Here is a 15,290-nt window from a genome sequence, read left to right as displayed (position 1 = left end):
GGTCAGATGAGCTCAGTGGTACACAAGTTGAAGAAACATGGCTTGGTTTCAAAAACAAATTCTCTGCAATACTCAATGATTTGGCCCCCCTAAGAACAACCAGGGTAAAAAATCGCGCTGAGCCGTGGATGCACTCCGGCATACTGACCGCCATGAAAACCAGAGACAAAAAATGCTCTGAGTTTCATAAAAGTCAGTCAATGCTTTCCAAAAGCACGAGCAGTGAACTCCAGGCCCACGTGACTGAACTAAAAATTGAAAGAAACAGACTAAGAAATGACGTAAGCTCCATGATCAAAACTGCCAAAAAGAATTTCATCAATGTCAAAACTGAGGAAAACAAAAATAAACCCCGTGAACTTTGGAAATTACTCAATAACCAGCTTGGCTGCAGTAAAAAACTCAAAACGAGATTTTCTAACTTAAACATAAAGACAGATAACAGGCTCATCACAGACAAACTGGATGTGGCCAAGTACTTGAAATTTTTTTTCACAAACATTGCCACAACTCTTGTAAATAAATTACCCTCCCACTCAGGGCTTTTTGGAGTAGATCACATCATGACCTACTACAAAAACCTAGGGGTACGCAAAGATGATTTCAGTCTAGCAAGGGTAACAACAGCAGAGGTACTCATTAAACTGAGCGCCCTCCAACCTAACAAGGCCACTGGCCACGACAATATCCCCTCCAAATTCCTCAGAGACACAGCAACCGCCATCTCACCAGTCATAGCTCACATAATTAACCTCTCCATAAAACAGGGAAAAGTACCCAAAGACTTCAAAATTGCAAGAGTAACCCCCCTGCACAAAAAGGGCAGCAAATTGGACCCAGGCAACTACCGCCCTGTTTCTATACTTACCTCCATCTCGAAAGTTATGGAAAAAATAGTATATGAACAGGTCGAAAAGTACCTCGCGGAAAAGAAACAAATCTATGAATTTCAATCTGGCTTTAGAACATCCCACTCCACAGACACATGCCTTCTTTATTTGAGCGACCACATCAAACAAGAGGTGGACGAGGGCAAGTACTGCGGCATGGTGATGCTGGACCTACAAAAGGCTTTCGACACTGTCAATCACCCCATTCTGATTGACAAGCTAAAAGCAATTGGTTTTGATAAACTATCGGTGAGCTGGATGCAATCCTACCTGGAGGGGAGAGAACAGATGGTGGAGGTAAACGGTACTCTGTCCCCCCCCCCTCCCAGTGAGCTGTGGTGTTCCACAAGGAAGCATATTAGGTCCGTTACTGTTCCTAATTTATGTAAATGACATGTCATCAGCATGTGACTGCAACTTGTTCCTGTTCGCGGACGACTCAGCCCTGCTGGTCTCTGACAGGAGCAGATTGCAGGTTGAAAAAACCCTCAGCTCCGAGCTCGGCAGAATTTGCACCTGGCTCGCCGATAATAAATTATCATTACACCTGGGTAAAACAGAGTCCATTCTCTTCGGTTCGAAACATAATCTCAGCAAATCCGACAACTTCTCAGTTGCAGTGGGTGACATTATTGTCACAAGTAAGAAGGAAATTACATACCTAGGATCTATTCTTCAGGCAAACCTCTCCTGTGACAAAATGGCATCCAATGTAATAAAAAAAGTCAATCAAAGAACTAGATTCCTATACCAGATCTCCTCTCTGGTAAACAAAAACACCCTGAAAACTCTGGCAGGAGCACTCATTCAAGGGTACTATGACTATGCTTGCACGTCATGGTACCATAGCACCTCCAAGGCGCTAAAAATAAAACTTCAAACATCGCAAAATAAACTGGTCAGACTACTGCTTGACCTTTCATCTAGAACCCACCTCACCTCTGCCCACCTTGACAACATAGGATGGCTTAGAGTAGACGACAGAGTACAGCTACTTGCAATGGGCCTGGTCTACAAGATCCACTACACCTCTATGGTACCCATGTACATGTCAAAATTCTTCCCAAAGGTCAAGGAATACCATGATCATAACACCAGAGGGAGCTCCACAAATCATGTGAAACCCAGATTTGGCACAAAAAAGGGGGAATACATGTTTCGCAATTATGCCACATCAAGGTGGAACGCTCTTCCCACAACTGTAAAGGAAAGTAAAACTATACTTACCTTCAAAACCTCTCTTAAAGAGCACCTTCGGGGGAGAGCATTGCAAAACTGGCCCCGGTAATGGTACAAATCTCAACCTGTCGTTCAATGGACAGCTTCCCCCCCATCTATGTATATACTCGCATTTTAGACTCTGTTACTAACTGTATATCTGTAGACTTGGTATGTCTTAAATGTCCGGTTAGGATGTATTAGAACGAAATCTAAAATGAAAATTGTAAATAAGCAATCTGTATGTAAAAAACCACCTGTATGTAAATTGTAAATAAGCCATCTGTATGTCAAATATGTCTTATATGTCTTAAATGACATGATGAATTGGAAATGAGGGACCCTGATGTAAACAAGACGAAAGTCTTTCTCTGGTCTGCATCCCCTTAACAATTGTATGTTTTGAGCTGTACTGTACTGTACCCAATATACAAGCTGTTAATAAACTTTTCAATCAATCAATCAAACGGTTTATTAACACCGACATGTATCAGCCCATGAAACCATTACAATCCATAAATAAATGACGATCACTTGTAACAGCATTGTTTTTACTTACTTAAGTTCTGTTTTTATCCTATATTTTTGAGCGGAGAGTACAGTAATTTCTGCTAGGATTGAAAGAAAAAAGTGATGTATCATAGTAGCAAAAGGTGGTTTATATTGGCTGAATAGACAAACACATGAGCAATGATGACACAACTATCTGTAATGTAAGCTCACACAAATAAATATGGACTTCATTCGAAAACGTGGTATTATTTAAGTTAACATTTGTAGTGTGCCTAAAACAAAAATATTTTAATGTCCCATCATTGCTTGAATGTGTTTCATGCGCATTTCAATATGGTCTGCTCTGTGATTGGACAGACGTCTCATGAATATTCTATAGACCCGGAAGTGGGGCGGTACTGCTGTTTTGCTGTCGAGTCACCTCTGTCAGGATGGAGGAAAACGAACTGCTATCATGCTGAAAATCGAAGGATCCCAACAACCGAGCATCATCCACCGGGAGAGTTAGACACAAGTCACCGTTTATCTTCACTGCTGTATTTGTTTATATAACGCTTTGCCAAAATGATGGAAGAAATCGACCGGTTCCAAGTACCTCCAGTCAACGGAGAGACCCAGCCTTTGGTAAGGGAGCAAACACAAAAACACATTTTATGCAAATTAATCTATTCAAAGCAACATTTTTGTCTCGCTTGTGGGTTTATCGTGTGACAGTTGTTTGACATAATCCGTGTTTGTGAGCAACCGCTAAGCAATCTTCAGCTTCAGCACAAACTGGAGCTTTGGGATGGGTGTAGATTGATATTGTAAAGATGGAAAGATAGCAGCTAACGGTGTATCTCTTCCGACAGTGATAACATAAATAATACATATCATGGTTAAATAATAAACACGCCTTTACTTTATTCTATCATATAAATTAAGCTACGCATTTGGCTCAAATCATTATTTATAAAAACAATCAACGTCACTATGCGCCTGTTTACATCAATATCTGACATAGTGGATTTTTTGTTGTTTTACATTTCGTCATTTGGTGACGTGTCATTTGGATCAGGATGGGAGCTGTGAGCCTAAATGGTCGAGTGAACAGTATATCTATCCACACCGATGCTGCAGACTGCAATCCCCAGGATGGTTAGCCCGAGCAGGCCCATAGTAGGGGAATAGTCTCCTTCCATGATTTATTATAGGACAGACCTGCCAGTAAAATTAGACTGCAGCTGCAGCCAGTGATGACACAATCCGTGCTTTATCCCCATTGCAGTGTTTATAACATACATATGTGTTTGGATGCCGGTATAAAATAGGCCAAACCTGCACACTGGACAATATCTGAAATGAAAAGTCATGGCCGGCAATAACTTACTGAACCACTGTTGTTGTTCCCTTCATGTCATGTTGAGTTGAGCTTTACCCATACAGCTTATAGATGACCATGGATCATTCTGACACACCAGCCTCCATACTTCAAACAAAGCCATCTCAAACAGCTGTCCCCCTTTTTTTTTTCTTCAAGTGTTTGCCTTAGAGGTTTAGGCAAAAGTAGAACTCCATGTTTTACTGTTCATTATCGTTCCTGTGTTCCCCAACCCTCCTAACCCCTGAGGCTAAACACAGCAGATTTCACAGAAGAACATACTTCTGTGAAACAGAAAGTCTCCTTTTTAATGCAGCTGCAAATGCCTCTCCTTATGAAGATTTGATCAGTCTGCTCTCATGTTTCATCCAGTGTGATTTCTGTGGAATGAAATCCAGTATCAGTCAGAAAACTCTTGATATTACAGAATTGATTTCTTATCACCTCATGTAAATGTAGAGTCAAACAACACAATCTTAAATGTTACCTTGCTTTTATGTGCAACTCCATCCTTTGAAACAGGCCCTCACATTTTAAACCGTGTCTGATTGTGTCACAGTAGCTCTGGCACACATGGCACGCATTTGAATGCTAATAACTTCATTGTGATTCCTAAAACAGCATGAATACATTTGGCACCTGCCTCCTTGTTTTTCTGCAAATTTCACGCAAATCAAACAGCTTCTTTTGCAATTTGAGGGATTTAAATCACTGATATATTGTATTTTATAAAATACCTTTCAAACTTTAGATGTAATTATTCACTTGGTATTTCTTATTAACCTACACTTTATTAAAACATGCCCTTTTTTGCATTAAGCACAAGGACATTTTGAGAATGATTACTGTGGGCAACATCTAGAGCCCGGCTAACATTGTCATAAGGATAGCAAGCAGCTGATTTATTGGTCACCTGATGTATTAGTCTACACTGCTATTGGCCAGTGGTCGGCTGTGATGTATAATCCTAGCAATCGCTTGCTGTCTGTGCTGTGTCAGCAACCTTGTAGCTCTTCATCATCAGAGGCAGTAAAGGAGTTGGAGGACAGGCTGGTGAAACTGATACACTAAGAGGTCGTAGGTGCTGTGGTGGTGTGTGTGTGTGTGTTGTGTGTGTGTGTGTGTGTGTGTGTGTGTGTGTGTGTGTGTGTGTGTGTGTGTGTGTGTGTGTGTGTGTGTGTGTGTGTGTGTGTGTGTGTGTGTGTGTGTGTGTGTGTGTGTGTGTGTGTGTGGGTGTGTTGTGTGTGTGTGTGTGTGTGTGGTGTGTGTGTGTGTGTGTGTGTGTGTGTGTGTGTGTGTGTGTGTGTGTGTGTGTGTGTGTGTGTGTGTGTGTGTGTGTGTGTGTGTGTGTGTGTGTGTGTGTGTGTGTGTGTGTGTGTGTGTGTGTGTGTGTGTGTGTGTGTGTGTGTGTGTGTGTGTGTGTGTGTGTGTTGATGTGTGTGTGTGTGTGTGTGTGTGTGTTGTGTGTGTGTGTGTGATGTGTGTGTGTGTGTGTGTGTGTGTGTGTGTGTGTGTGTGACACCCGACCGACCATGAGTGAGCGCAATGCATAAGGGTTAAGGTAATGCATGTTAAAGGTTATGGCCACTTGCCTTGTTGGACTTTTCATATATTATAACCCCCATTGTGTCGTCCCAAAAGTCGAAGGCTAGGTTATTATTGGTAGATGTTGTCAACACTTGCGTACGATTTTCAAGGAACTATAGTCTCTTAATATATAAACAGCCGATCACATTTTGGGTCTTTTCAACTACATTTTGTGAGTAACTCCTCAAAATAGTGGTGCATTAGGACTTTTTTTATACTAAGGCTGTGTGTATTGGCAAGTTCTGGCGATACATTATTTATCATGATACAGGGGTTACAGTTAAATAAATCATGATTACTTTAAGCATTTATCTATATAACATTTTAAATATATATATTTTAGGAAAAGCTTCATAATATGAAGAACACACCACCTATTGCAATCACAACAGTGGGATCGACATTTGCATTTCTCACCTTTCCTGTGACATCCAATATCATAGCTCTACTTTTGGTGATAAGTGATTAATACTGTCCAATTACCTCCTTACACAATACATATACAAAATGGAAAGTGTTAGAAATTGTACAGGATGAGAAAACATAATATTACTTCATCCTTATTGGATAAAGGTTTTTGAACTTTATTTCACATTTTTTAGGCCACATTTTAAACTGATATAGTGTAAGCTGTTTTACTCTAAGACGGGTTTGTTTATTGTGGGATATACCCCGCTTGTGTGTATTAGCAATGGAGGCATATTATGTTGAAGAAGTGGCAGTGAATTCTGTCCCAGACATCATAATACTGAGTCTCTTTCATTAATAACCGCCAGTTCTGCTGCATCATTTCAAAGGGATTTACTTTACAGACAATTTGACCCTACCTCATCACAGTATCTGTCCATGGTGGAAGAAAAGTGTGAAAAAGAAGATCCTTTGGGTGAGCCTTAATGATCCAAGGGAAGGGCCTGTCACAGAACAGAAAGAGCGTGTGTGTGCTCGTTACAGTGGGAAGGCCTCATCTGTGTGCTGTGCTTTCATGCTCCTAGTTCACTGTTGCAGCTCTCATGAATTATTCCAGCCAGATGAAGCAATGCTTCATCGCTAGATTAGAAGACAGCTATTGAATGCATTAAAGGTGACTGGCTTTAGTGGATCACAGTTTGAAGAAAAAAACCTTCAAGCTGTCATTCATCTCTCGATATTGTAGAGAAGTGGGGACGTGTTCTTGAGACGAATTGCTAAGGTTGGCAGCACTCTTTTTTTCATCATCGAAATAACCTGAAATAATTTAATGATGTTATTAAACTAAGAAGAAGCATGAAATCTCCATATTCGAAGCTCAACCAGCTGCCCTTTTTGCACGAGTAATTTGTTTAACCAATAAAGCATTATCAAAATAGTTGGCTACTGTTTTCTGAGAATCAATTCAGCTCTAGTGAAATGTGCGCATTACCTTGACATTACATGTATCCGTGTTGTGCTTTTCTGTTTTATCAGATTTAGTTTTTGGCAGGCGTCTTGTTTTTAAACGTGTCACATGGAAATTGATATGCAAAATAAGCCTCTCACTGTCCCTGCTAAATACTCATGCATTTTTTTATCAAGCTCTGTGAGATTGGATAAGCTTTATTGGTCACATGGAATTGGCCTGAATTCCTAGAATATCTCTAGACCTTTTTATTTTGCAATCTTTAGAGACACTTAAGATGAATGATTAAAAAAAGAAGAAGTGTTTTTTAAAATAGATATAAAACACTTATAGATTGTATTTGACATTATTAAAATATATGAATACAAGTAGCATACAAGTATGTGAGAAGTGATCTGATCCCATGTGATTTTTCAACTGTAAGGTTCTGAGTTTCAGCTCCAGTTATTTAATTTTGATCGTTTAAATATAGCAGACATTTCTCTGGAGAGAATACAGAGTGTTTGACAGCCAAATGCTCGGTAGCCTTCGCCCATGTGGCCTTTGGGGACCCTCAGAGTGCAACAAGGGAAGGCCTGTAGGACCAACATAATGTGGAGCTCTGTCACGGAGCAGGCCTAGCGCGGCCCAGCTCCCCTCTCTCAATCTGGGGAAACCGTGGCTCCAACAGCAACCTCCCTGTTCTCCCACGGCCTCCTCCTCATGCCATCACTGCTCACACATAAAAGAACACTCAGACCTATTGATGCTGCAAGCCAGGCAGCTATAGTTGCACATAGGCCTGGGAAATCTTGCCAGGGTATTGGACACATGCGGGTCCTAAAAAAAGAGCTCATTTTGTGGCCTATGTGGGCCACTGCTAGCTGGTGATAAATCAGATGGTTGCTCTTGAGTTGAGTGTTCCCTCAGGACCGTGTTTAGGCGCCAGATGACAGTATAGAACAAGTGGATTCTAATTGTATTACTAGTAAAAGCCTTGGGTCAAAGTTAAATTCCTGTCGGCTTCTGAATTAGCAAACAATGTAGTCTATGAAGAGACAGGACCCCAGGATATGTATCTGAGATATATGAGATTGTTCTAAAATAAGATGTCACATGTTTGTTGTTGACGTTGTTATTAGGGGTGTAAATCGCAAGTATCCCTATGATGCAATATATATAGATTATTTGGGTAACAGTGCGATCATTCTGGTATCACAAAGTCTGCTACCATACCATTTTGATTAGATCAAATTCAGGGGCCTGGGATCGATTTGGGAAAATATATTTGTATCAACTCACAAAAAGCAATTATAATATTATTTGATTACTGGGTTCTTCCAGACACTTAAATGAGAAACAATCAATAATTTTCGAGAAAAAGAGTACAAAAAGATACCTCCTGTTGTTCATATACTGTGTCACTACTCTCATGTTAAAGCACTGTTTGATGTTCATGAAGGAGGTGCGTTTTCACAGAAATGGTCACCCAGACGTGCCTCATGAATTTCAAAATAAAGGCGCTTTGCAGAGACTATGACGTGTATAGATGTCTTTACTTTGCATTAATCATATTGCATAATCTATCCTTGATTGATACCTTAATACATAGCACTGTAACATTGATAGCTGTTGTACATTTATTTAATATACTTTTTCATGCTTCGTTAAAACTATTCCCTCTGCTTTTCATTTTAGGACCCAGCTGCATCCTCCACCTCAGAGGCAGACCCTGACACAAAGGGAGAGTCTGTGGCCATGAACTACAAGCCCTCACCACTGCAAGTCCAAATAGGTATCACAAACACGCTGCAAATCAATATATCACATGCCTTTACATTGACTATAGTTACATTTTAACAGGAGCAGTAGCAAAGAATAGAAAGCTTTGTATGCAGATTTGTGTTGCACATCATGAAAAGTCAAAGCAAGTCTATTCGACATCAGTTAAACATAGATCTAGTACCATACAATGTTCAGAGAGTATTACATGTCAGAGGTGCCATAACATTTCTGAGCTGCCATTGTTTTTGTACTGCCACAACACTGTGAAAGCCACACTCCACTATCCTTGTTTTTATTTACTCCTAAGGGCTCTGTTCCAAATACATTGCCAACAAACATTGTTTTCTGAAACCCTGAAGTCAGCATTTCAAAAATGTTCAAGATTGCATCCTGTAAAAGACATTTATAATGAATCAAATGTCTTGCCTGTGCTGGCTACAGAGACTCGACTATAATTTATAGCAGCTGTAGAGCAGATACAATGAAAAGTATTTTATTTTCAACATATTTGAATGTTTTTTTCAACTAAATAATCCACAACTGACGGTCTTGAAGTTGAGCTGTATTGAATCATTTAATGATGACCTCACATCCTGTGGTTGCCCAGAGAAACAGAGGGATCTTGCCAGGAAGGGATCAGTGAAGAATGGCACTGTGGGAAGTCCTGTCAATCAGCAGCCCAAGAAGAATTCCAGGACAAGGTAACAGCTTCCACCGCCTGCTCATTTCCTGTTGTGTCCTCCAGCACAAATGTTACACTTTGCATCTCAAGCAATATGTTATTGTAACCTGCGCTCGGCCTGCTACTGAAGCCGTTATTAGCTGCCAACCTGCTTGGGTCATTAGACGCCATTTGACTTCGTAATGCTACTACTACAACGCACAACAAAGCTGTTGAGAGGAAGGGGGTGCGAGTGGTGACCCAGTACAACCCACAACATTGACAACTGGCTCATCCGTCTAATCCTACTCCCCAGTGGATTAGTGGAAATATAAGAAAGGCTACCGACTGGTCTGGACTCAGTCTCCGAAGGGAAAAGATAATCTAGACTCGCCTGCAGTCTCAAAACTACAGATTAGCCCCCATTTTTTATGTTTTGTGACCCGTTAGAAAAGCAACATTTACAGTACAATTAAACTGTTCCTCTCTTCCTATGTTAGGAAGTATGTTGGTGTGTGTTTCAGTAGGAATGCATCTAACTGCTCGGCGAAAATAGATTTTTCAAATCTGTCCTCTTTGTGTCTGTCTCCTTTTCTGTGCTCGTATTCAGGTTGGTCGTGCCAAATAAAGGCTACTCGTCTTTAGACCAGAGCCCAGATGAGAAGCCCCTGGTGGCACTGGACACTGACAGGTATGTACATTATTTCATAACACTAAAATATCACACTGTATGAAAAACCACTTTGTCAGGCTGACCTAAAAGGACAGGACATGTTCCATCTTGTAGTTTTGCAGGTCTCACTCTGTCATCATGGTAACATTAATCCATAGAGCAACTTGAGAGAGTTCTTAACAGAAGGGATCCTAAAAAGGGGGTAAAGCCTCTCCCAGGGCGCAGGATTAGCGGATAGCGGGGTGAGGATTTGGACGGGGAAAAGCGGCTCAGAGGGAAATGTGTGCTCCCTTCCACTCTGTACCAGCAGGTCTGCATTTGACGCAGATGAGTCCCACCCTTTGTGTCCTCACCAGGGAAACTCTCATGTGAAATGAGCACTCTGCAAGCTAACCACACTTGCATCATGTATTGCATCATGCACACACCCTCTGACAACCTTTCTGGCACACAGGACCCCCGTTTGTTTATTGTCCACATTTTAGTTTCACGTGAAGAGGCTTTATACAATGACACTCTGTTTGTTTACAGTGACGAGGGCAGATTACTCATTTAGTGGAAAAAGCCTGTTTGCTGTGTTGGCCTGATATTTCTACTTCTTAGAACATATCTATAATAAAAAGGGTTCATTGTTGCCTGTAGTTTGTTGAACATGTCGCTACAGTGTGAACATCCAGCCTCATTGTTAAAGCCAATCGTTTCATAGGACTCAAGAGACGGCAGCAGCATGTTAGCTTTAAAGTGTTCTTTAAAGGGACATGTGGCTTACTACTCAGTCTGTGAAAATGGTTGTAATGTTTTCATGTGTAAGTTAAAAATTAATAAATGATACAATAACCTTGAATTACCTTTTTGGAAACAGAATACAGAAACAATTTCTCACCTACTTATTGAAATATCCCATACATTTGGATGGAGAGGGAGTCACTAATTTAAAAGCTACTAAATCTTTCTACACTGTTACATTAAAGATATTATTATTCACTATGATAATTATTAACAATAAAAAAAATATATACAGTGACTGACTTTATATCTTTATACTCCAGTTTTTTTAATTGAATTATTTAAGTCTTCTAATATTCAAATGTTATGTTCTCAATATGTATTTATATAACTTATATCTGATCTGTCTGTGTTGCGTTTTAAGTTTCTTTTGTATATTATCATTTTGTAAAAAAACAAACTAATACATACATACTACTTATTTGAAACAGAAAGTCTGCAGTACAGACTGGGACCACATAGTTTGAAAGACAAAAGAGCTTACAGAATTGCATTATGGGTAATGGAGGAGCCACCTTCTATTGGCTTACCTATACTTCGCCTAAAAGTCAGGATATCTCAACATGTGCTGCTCCGAACTACTCGTTAAAAAAAGTGACCATATGTTACTATTGTTTGGACCATCATATGTTTGTGTCTAACTTCTGCTGTCTCCTGTCTCTCAGTGACGATGACTTCGACATGTCCAGATACTCGTCATCAGGATACTCCTCAGCCGAGGTGAGATGTCTGAGGGACCAGGTATCTATACACGCATTATACTGTTTCACTGCGTCATATGGTGAACCCCCAAACATCAACACCTGATCACCCAGTTCCATTGTCACACCAGGTATCTGTGCACCCATTGGAAAAATATGTATACTGTCTTCTCGGAGGACTCATAGTCACAATCATCTGTAGTTATCTCTCCATAAGTCATATCCAAATTCCTGTTTCATTTCTTCCTCTTAGAGTAGAATATATTTTGTTATGTTGTGCTTCTTGATTCCCCTCATTGCCACCACTGATCTGCCTGCACTATACACTGCTGCCTTCTGTTTCTGTCATATTTAATTTATTCGGATCACCATTGTTTTGAACACCTATATTAAGATTTTTGGAATTAACATAAGACTAATTTAACCAACAAGGTGTCTCCCGGCTGAAGGATTTGTCAAAATTGTCCCAAAGCTTTGCTGATACTGCTCTTTTTGCATCCTCAGCAGATCAACCAGGACTTGAACATCCAGCTCCTGAAGGATGGGTACCGGCTCGATGAGATCCCGGATGACGAGGATCTGGATCTGATCCCCCCCAAAGCAGTCAACCCCACCTGCATGTGCTGCCAGGCTGCTCCCTCCACAGCCTGTCAAATCCAGTAGCACCACCCCCCTTCCACCTGCACCGAGGCCAACTACTGACCAGAGTGGCAGAAAGGAGGAAGAACTATCGGCTGGCAGAGGCACAAAGGGGAAACTAGGCTTTATAAAGGCTAAATTAAGAGATGTAGATAGGTCTTGAGGAGAAGAGTCAATATGTACAGTATCTGTGCACGTTCCTCCTATGGTTGGATCTGTGCATCTTACTCGATTGATGGCAGAAACATTACCTCTAAAGGAAAACACGTTACTTTTGCTTCTTCTTCCTTTGACGTCCATCTCATGCTTGTGGATAAGGACCATGAAAGATGTTGGAGAAGAACCGAAACAAAATTGGTTGACAGGGCGACATTACCGTGTCATCCATGGAGTCCACTTCTACTAGTCTACTATGGTCAGATTGGATGGACAAGAAGAGATTGGAAGTGTTGTAGTGGCCATTTTGTTCTCATTTGTTTTAGCCAGTCTGCTCTGTCTTCCTGTGTATATATGTGTCAAAAGACATGTGGGTCTGAAAATGTCAAAGAAGGAAGTGCTCAGCCATCAAGCTGCTGATGAAACACTAATGCTTACACTCAAAACACTATGAGAGTAATTCCAGTTTTTTTTTTCTGTTACACCAAGGTTGTTTTCATTGCTTAATTGTGTCATATTCAGTTAAAAGAAGCTGAAAACAAATAGTTTTTGCATGTTGCCTGTTAACACTGTGTCCTAATGACCGGCTTGCGCAGTTTGAATCGACCTCCTAACACATCCTTGTGCTGACGATACATTATGTGAGGCGTGCTCTTAAAAAAACACAAAGTTAGTTAAAATGTAGGTACACTCACTGTAATTTCAGTCGGTAGAAAGAAACGGTCAAAAATAATGTCAGAACAGCTCACAAGTTGGCACGAATCTACTTTGTGTTTGTCCATGTTAGCCCCCACGTGTGTGAATGTGTACAAGGAGCACAAAGGCAGTCACCACCATGATTGTTGTTACAAAATATTAATAGGAATATTAATACGAGGCTTAGAATATGTGCAAATACATAGAACATTGTGCAATTTTGGCCATACCTGTTGTGGGTTCAGAAGAATGTCTTTAAAGTGATTCCATATTGCCAGAATGGAAATGATGAGATTTTTTTTTGAATGGTTGTACATTTGCGCATATCCCCCTTTAGGTATTAATATAACCGATTTTTTTTAATTTGATTTTGGGAAAGGAAGTGTATATGTAGCACAGGACACAGCTGTGTATTGTCAATGTTTTTTTTTGCGATGGATGTTTCCCACAACGTTGAAGAGTACGTTTTTAGGAAGTACCGAACGCAAATAGTTTATTTGTCACGTTTACATCACTCTAAAGACATATCTAGAAGATGAAGTCACCTGCATGTGAATCTGCTCTGAAACAACAGATCCTTTCCCTAAACACAAAATGCACATCTGATGACACCTAAAAAATATTTTCTATTTAGCAAATCTTGAACCTAGATACACTCTTATTTCTTTTCATATGACTACAGTTCGAAGTATTTGTGCACTTTACACTGTGGTGCAAGTTCTTCTCTCGTGACAAGCTGAAGTGTATTCGGTATGACTCGTATTCAAGGGACTTGAGATTAGGATGTGAACTTACTTATGAAAATACTGTGCGCATCTACTATGAACAACTTTATCTTGATTCACTTTGTGCACATATTGCAGCGTTGTATAAAACTTTGCATTCCTCTTTCATAACTGTTGATTTTTAAACACGTTTACAATTTGTTTACATTTACATGAAAATCCATACAGATACAACCGCGGAAAAAGAGCATCTCTTTGAGCTTTTTTGGTTAAAGATGTGCCAGATCTGCGTACATGTAAGAATGGTCAACAAAGGAAGAGGTGTTTCTGCTCTGGTCAAAGGAATGACTGAATAGTGACGTATGTAAAGGAACTCAAAGCTACTTGGGAAGAGAACAAAAATGATAAATCCTGTTAATCTGTTAACACTTAAAAGGGCATCTCCTTTACATGATACTGCCCCAATGTTTCTGCAGCATTGAAATTACAAAAGTATTTGAACAAATTTAACTAGCAAAATATGGTGCCATGTGTGTAGATTTGAAAACGACTTGCATTAAGTAGAAAAAATACACGAATAGTACAATAGGTGACTAAAATGGCTACTATAACTACAGTTAACACCAACATTGAGGAAATGGTGCTGAGTTTCTTTTCTTCTTTCTTTGACATCATGCTATTTGATTCACTCACAGGCCAACATTGTGTCACTGGGTTGTGTAGCTTCACTAATCTCTTGACTCTAGAATAATGTGTTGTAACATAAGCTATTTATTTGCAGTTGTGCGTTTTTAATTTATTTTCAAGAATGGAAAATAATCCATATCCAGACTGAAGCTTTTTATTTTATTTGTGTTTGTCAGGTGCTTATAATGATGATTGTGAACTGGTTCCATTTAGATTTTAACAGTGTCAAAGTTCTGTGTATCGTGCAACATATCAAAAATAAATATTAGATATCTGCAGTTGGAGGGTGTCTGGTTTTTGTAATTCCTTGTTATGCCATTTCATTTTTAAGCAATCTTTTACACATGCCACCAATGGACAGTCTCATTAGGGGATGAAGTCTACAAGGAAGTCAAGTGCAACTGTTGTCCCTGCAGGAGATGCAACAAATAGCTACTGTATGAAACCTTTTGCCCCCCACACAGAGTCTCTGCGGGTGATGTGTGATTATCTACTCAAGTGAATGAGGGTATAGAAAGATAGAGGAGTAGTGAGTGTGAGGGGTGGGGGGTTGGGTATTTGTGATTAGCCTTGAGTTGATCCTTTGGAAGCAGATGGCGAATGGTGGCTTACCTACAGTACAGGAGACGCCTTGAATCCCAGGAGCTAGTTTCATGTCCGAGCAGCAAGGAGTAGCACTGAGGAAGACCTAGGACGAAGGTTCATGAGACAGGAGCGTTGGGAGACTGGTGAGGAACATTTAACTGCACACAAAAAAGATAGTGGAACTTTATAGATGTCTGTCATCTGTCAGTGTTATGGAGACTACGGTACACTCTACGTGACCATATGGATAGCCAACCTTTAGACTTCGAATACA

At 40.1% G+C, this 15,290-nt stretch overlaps 1 protein-coding gene across 3 annotated transcripts; it reads left to right on the top strand.

Moving 5' to 3' along the window:
• The first annotated feature begins 3,008 nt into the window (after positions 1-3,008).
• Positions 3,009-14,715, top strand: fam219aa (family with sequence similarity 219 member Aa). Of its 3 annotated transcripts, none has more exons than XM_034239532.1 (6): positions 3,009-3,245; positions 8,621-8,717; positions 9,315-9,408; positions 9,979-10,059; positions 11,493-11,547; positions 12,036-14,715. In XM_034239532.1, exons 1-6 carry the CDS (start codon positions 3,186-3,188, stop codon positions 12,189-12,191), a joined length of 543 nt encoding a protein of 180 aa, XP_034095423.1. In that variant the 5' UTR covers positions 3,009-3,185; the 3' UTR covers positions 12,192-14,715. The 3 variants fall into 3 exon arrangements, with proteins under 3 accessions (XP_034095423.1, XP_034095422.1, XP_034095421.1); XM_034239531.1 differs by having other exon boundaries at positions 12,033-14,715; XM_034239530.1 differs by having other exon boundaries at positions 11,493-11,568; positions 12,033-14,715.
• Positions 14,716-15,290: the final 575 nt, after the last annotated feature.

The sequence above is a fragment of the Gymnodraco acuticeps genome, unplaced genomic scaffold (genome assembly GCF_902827175.1).
Source record: "Gymnodraco acuticeps unplaced genomic scaffold, fGymAcu1.1, whole genome shotgun sequence".
NCBI lineage: Eukaryota > Metazoa > Chordata > Actinopteri > Perciformes > Bathydraconidae > Gymnodraco > Gymnodraco acuticeps.
This window is presented reverse-complemented; position numbering and strand designations above follow the sequence as displayed.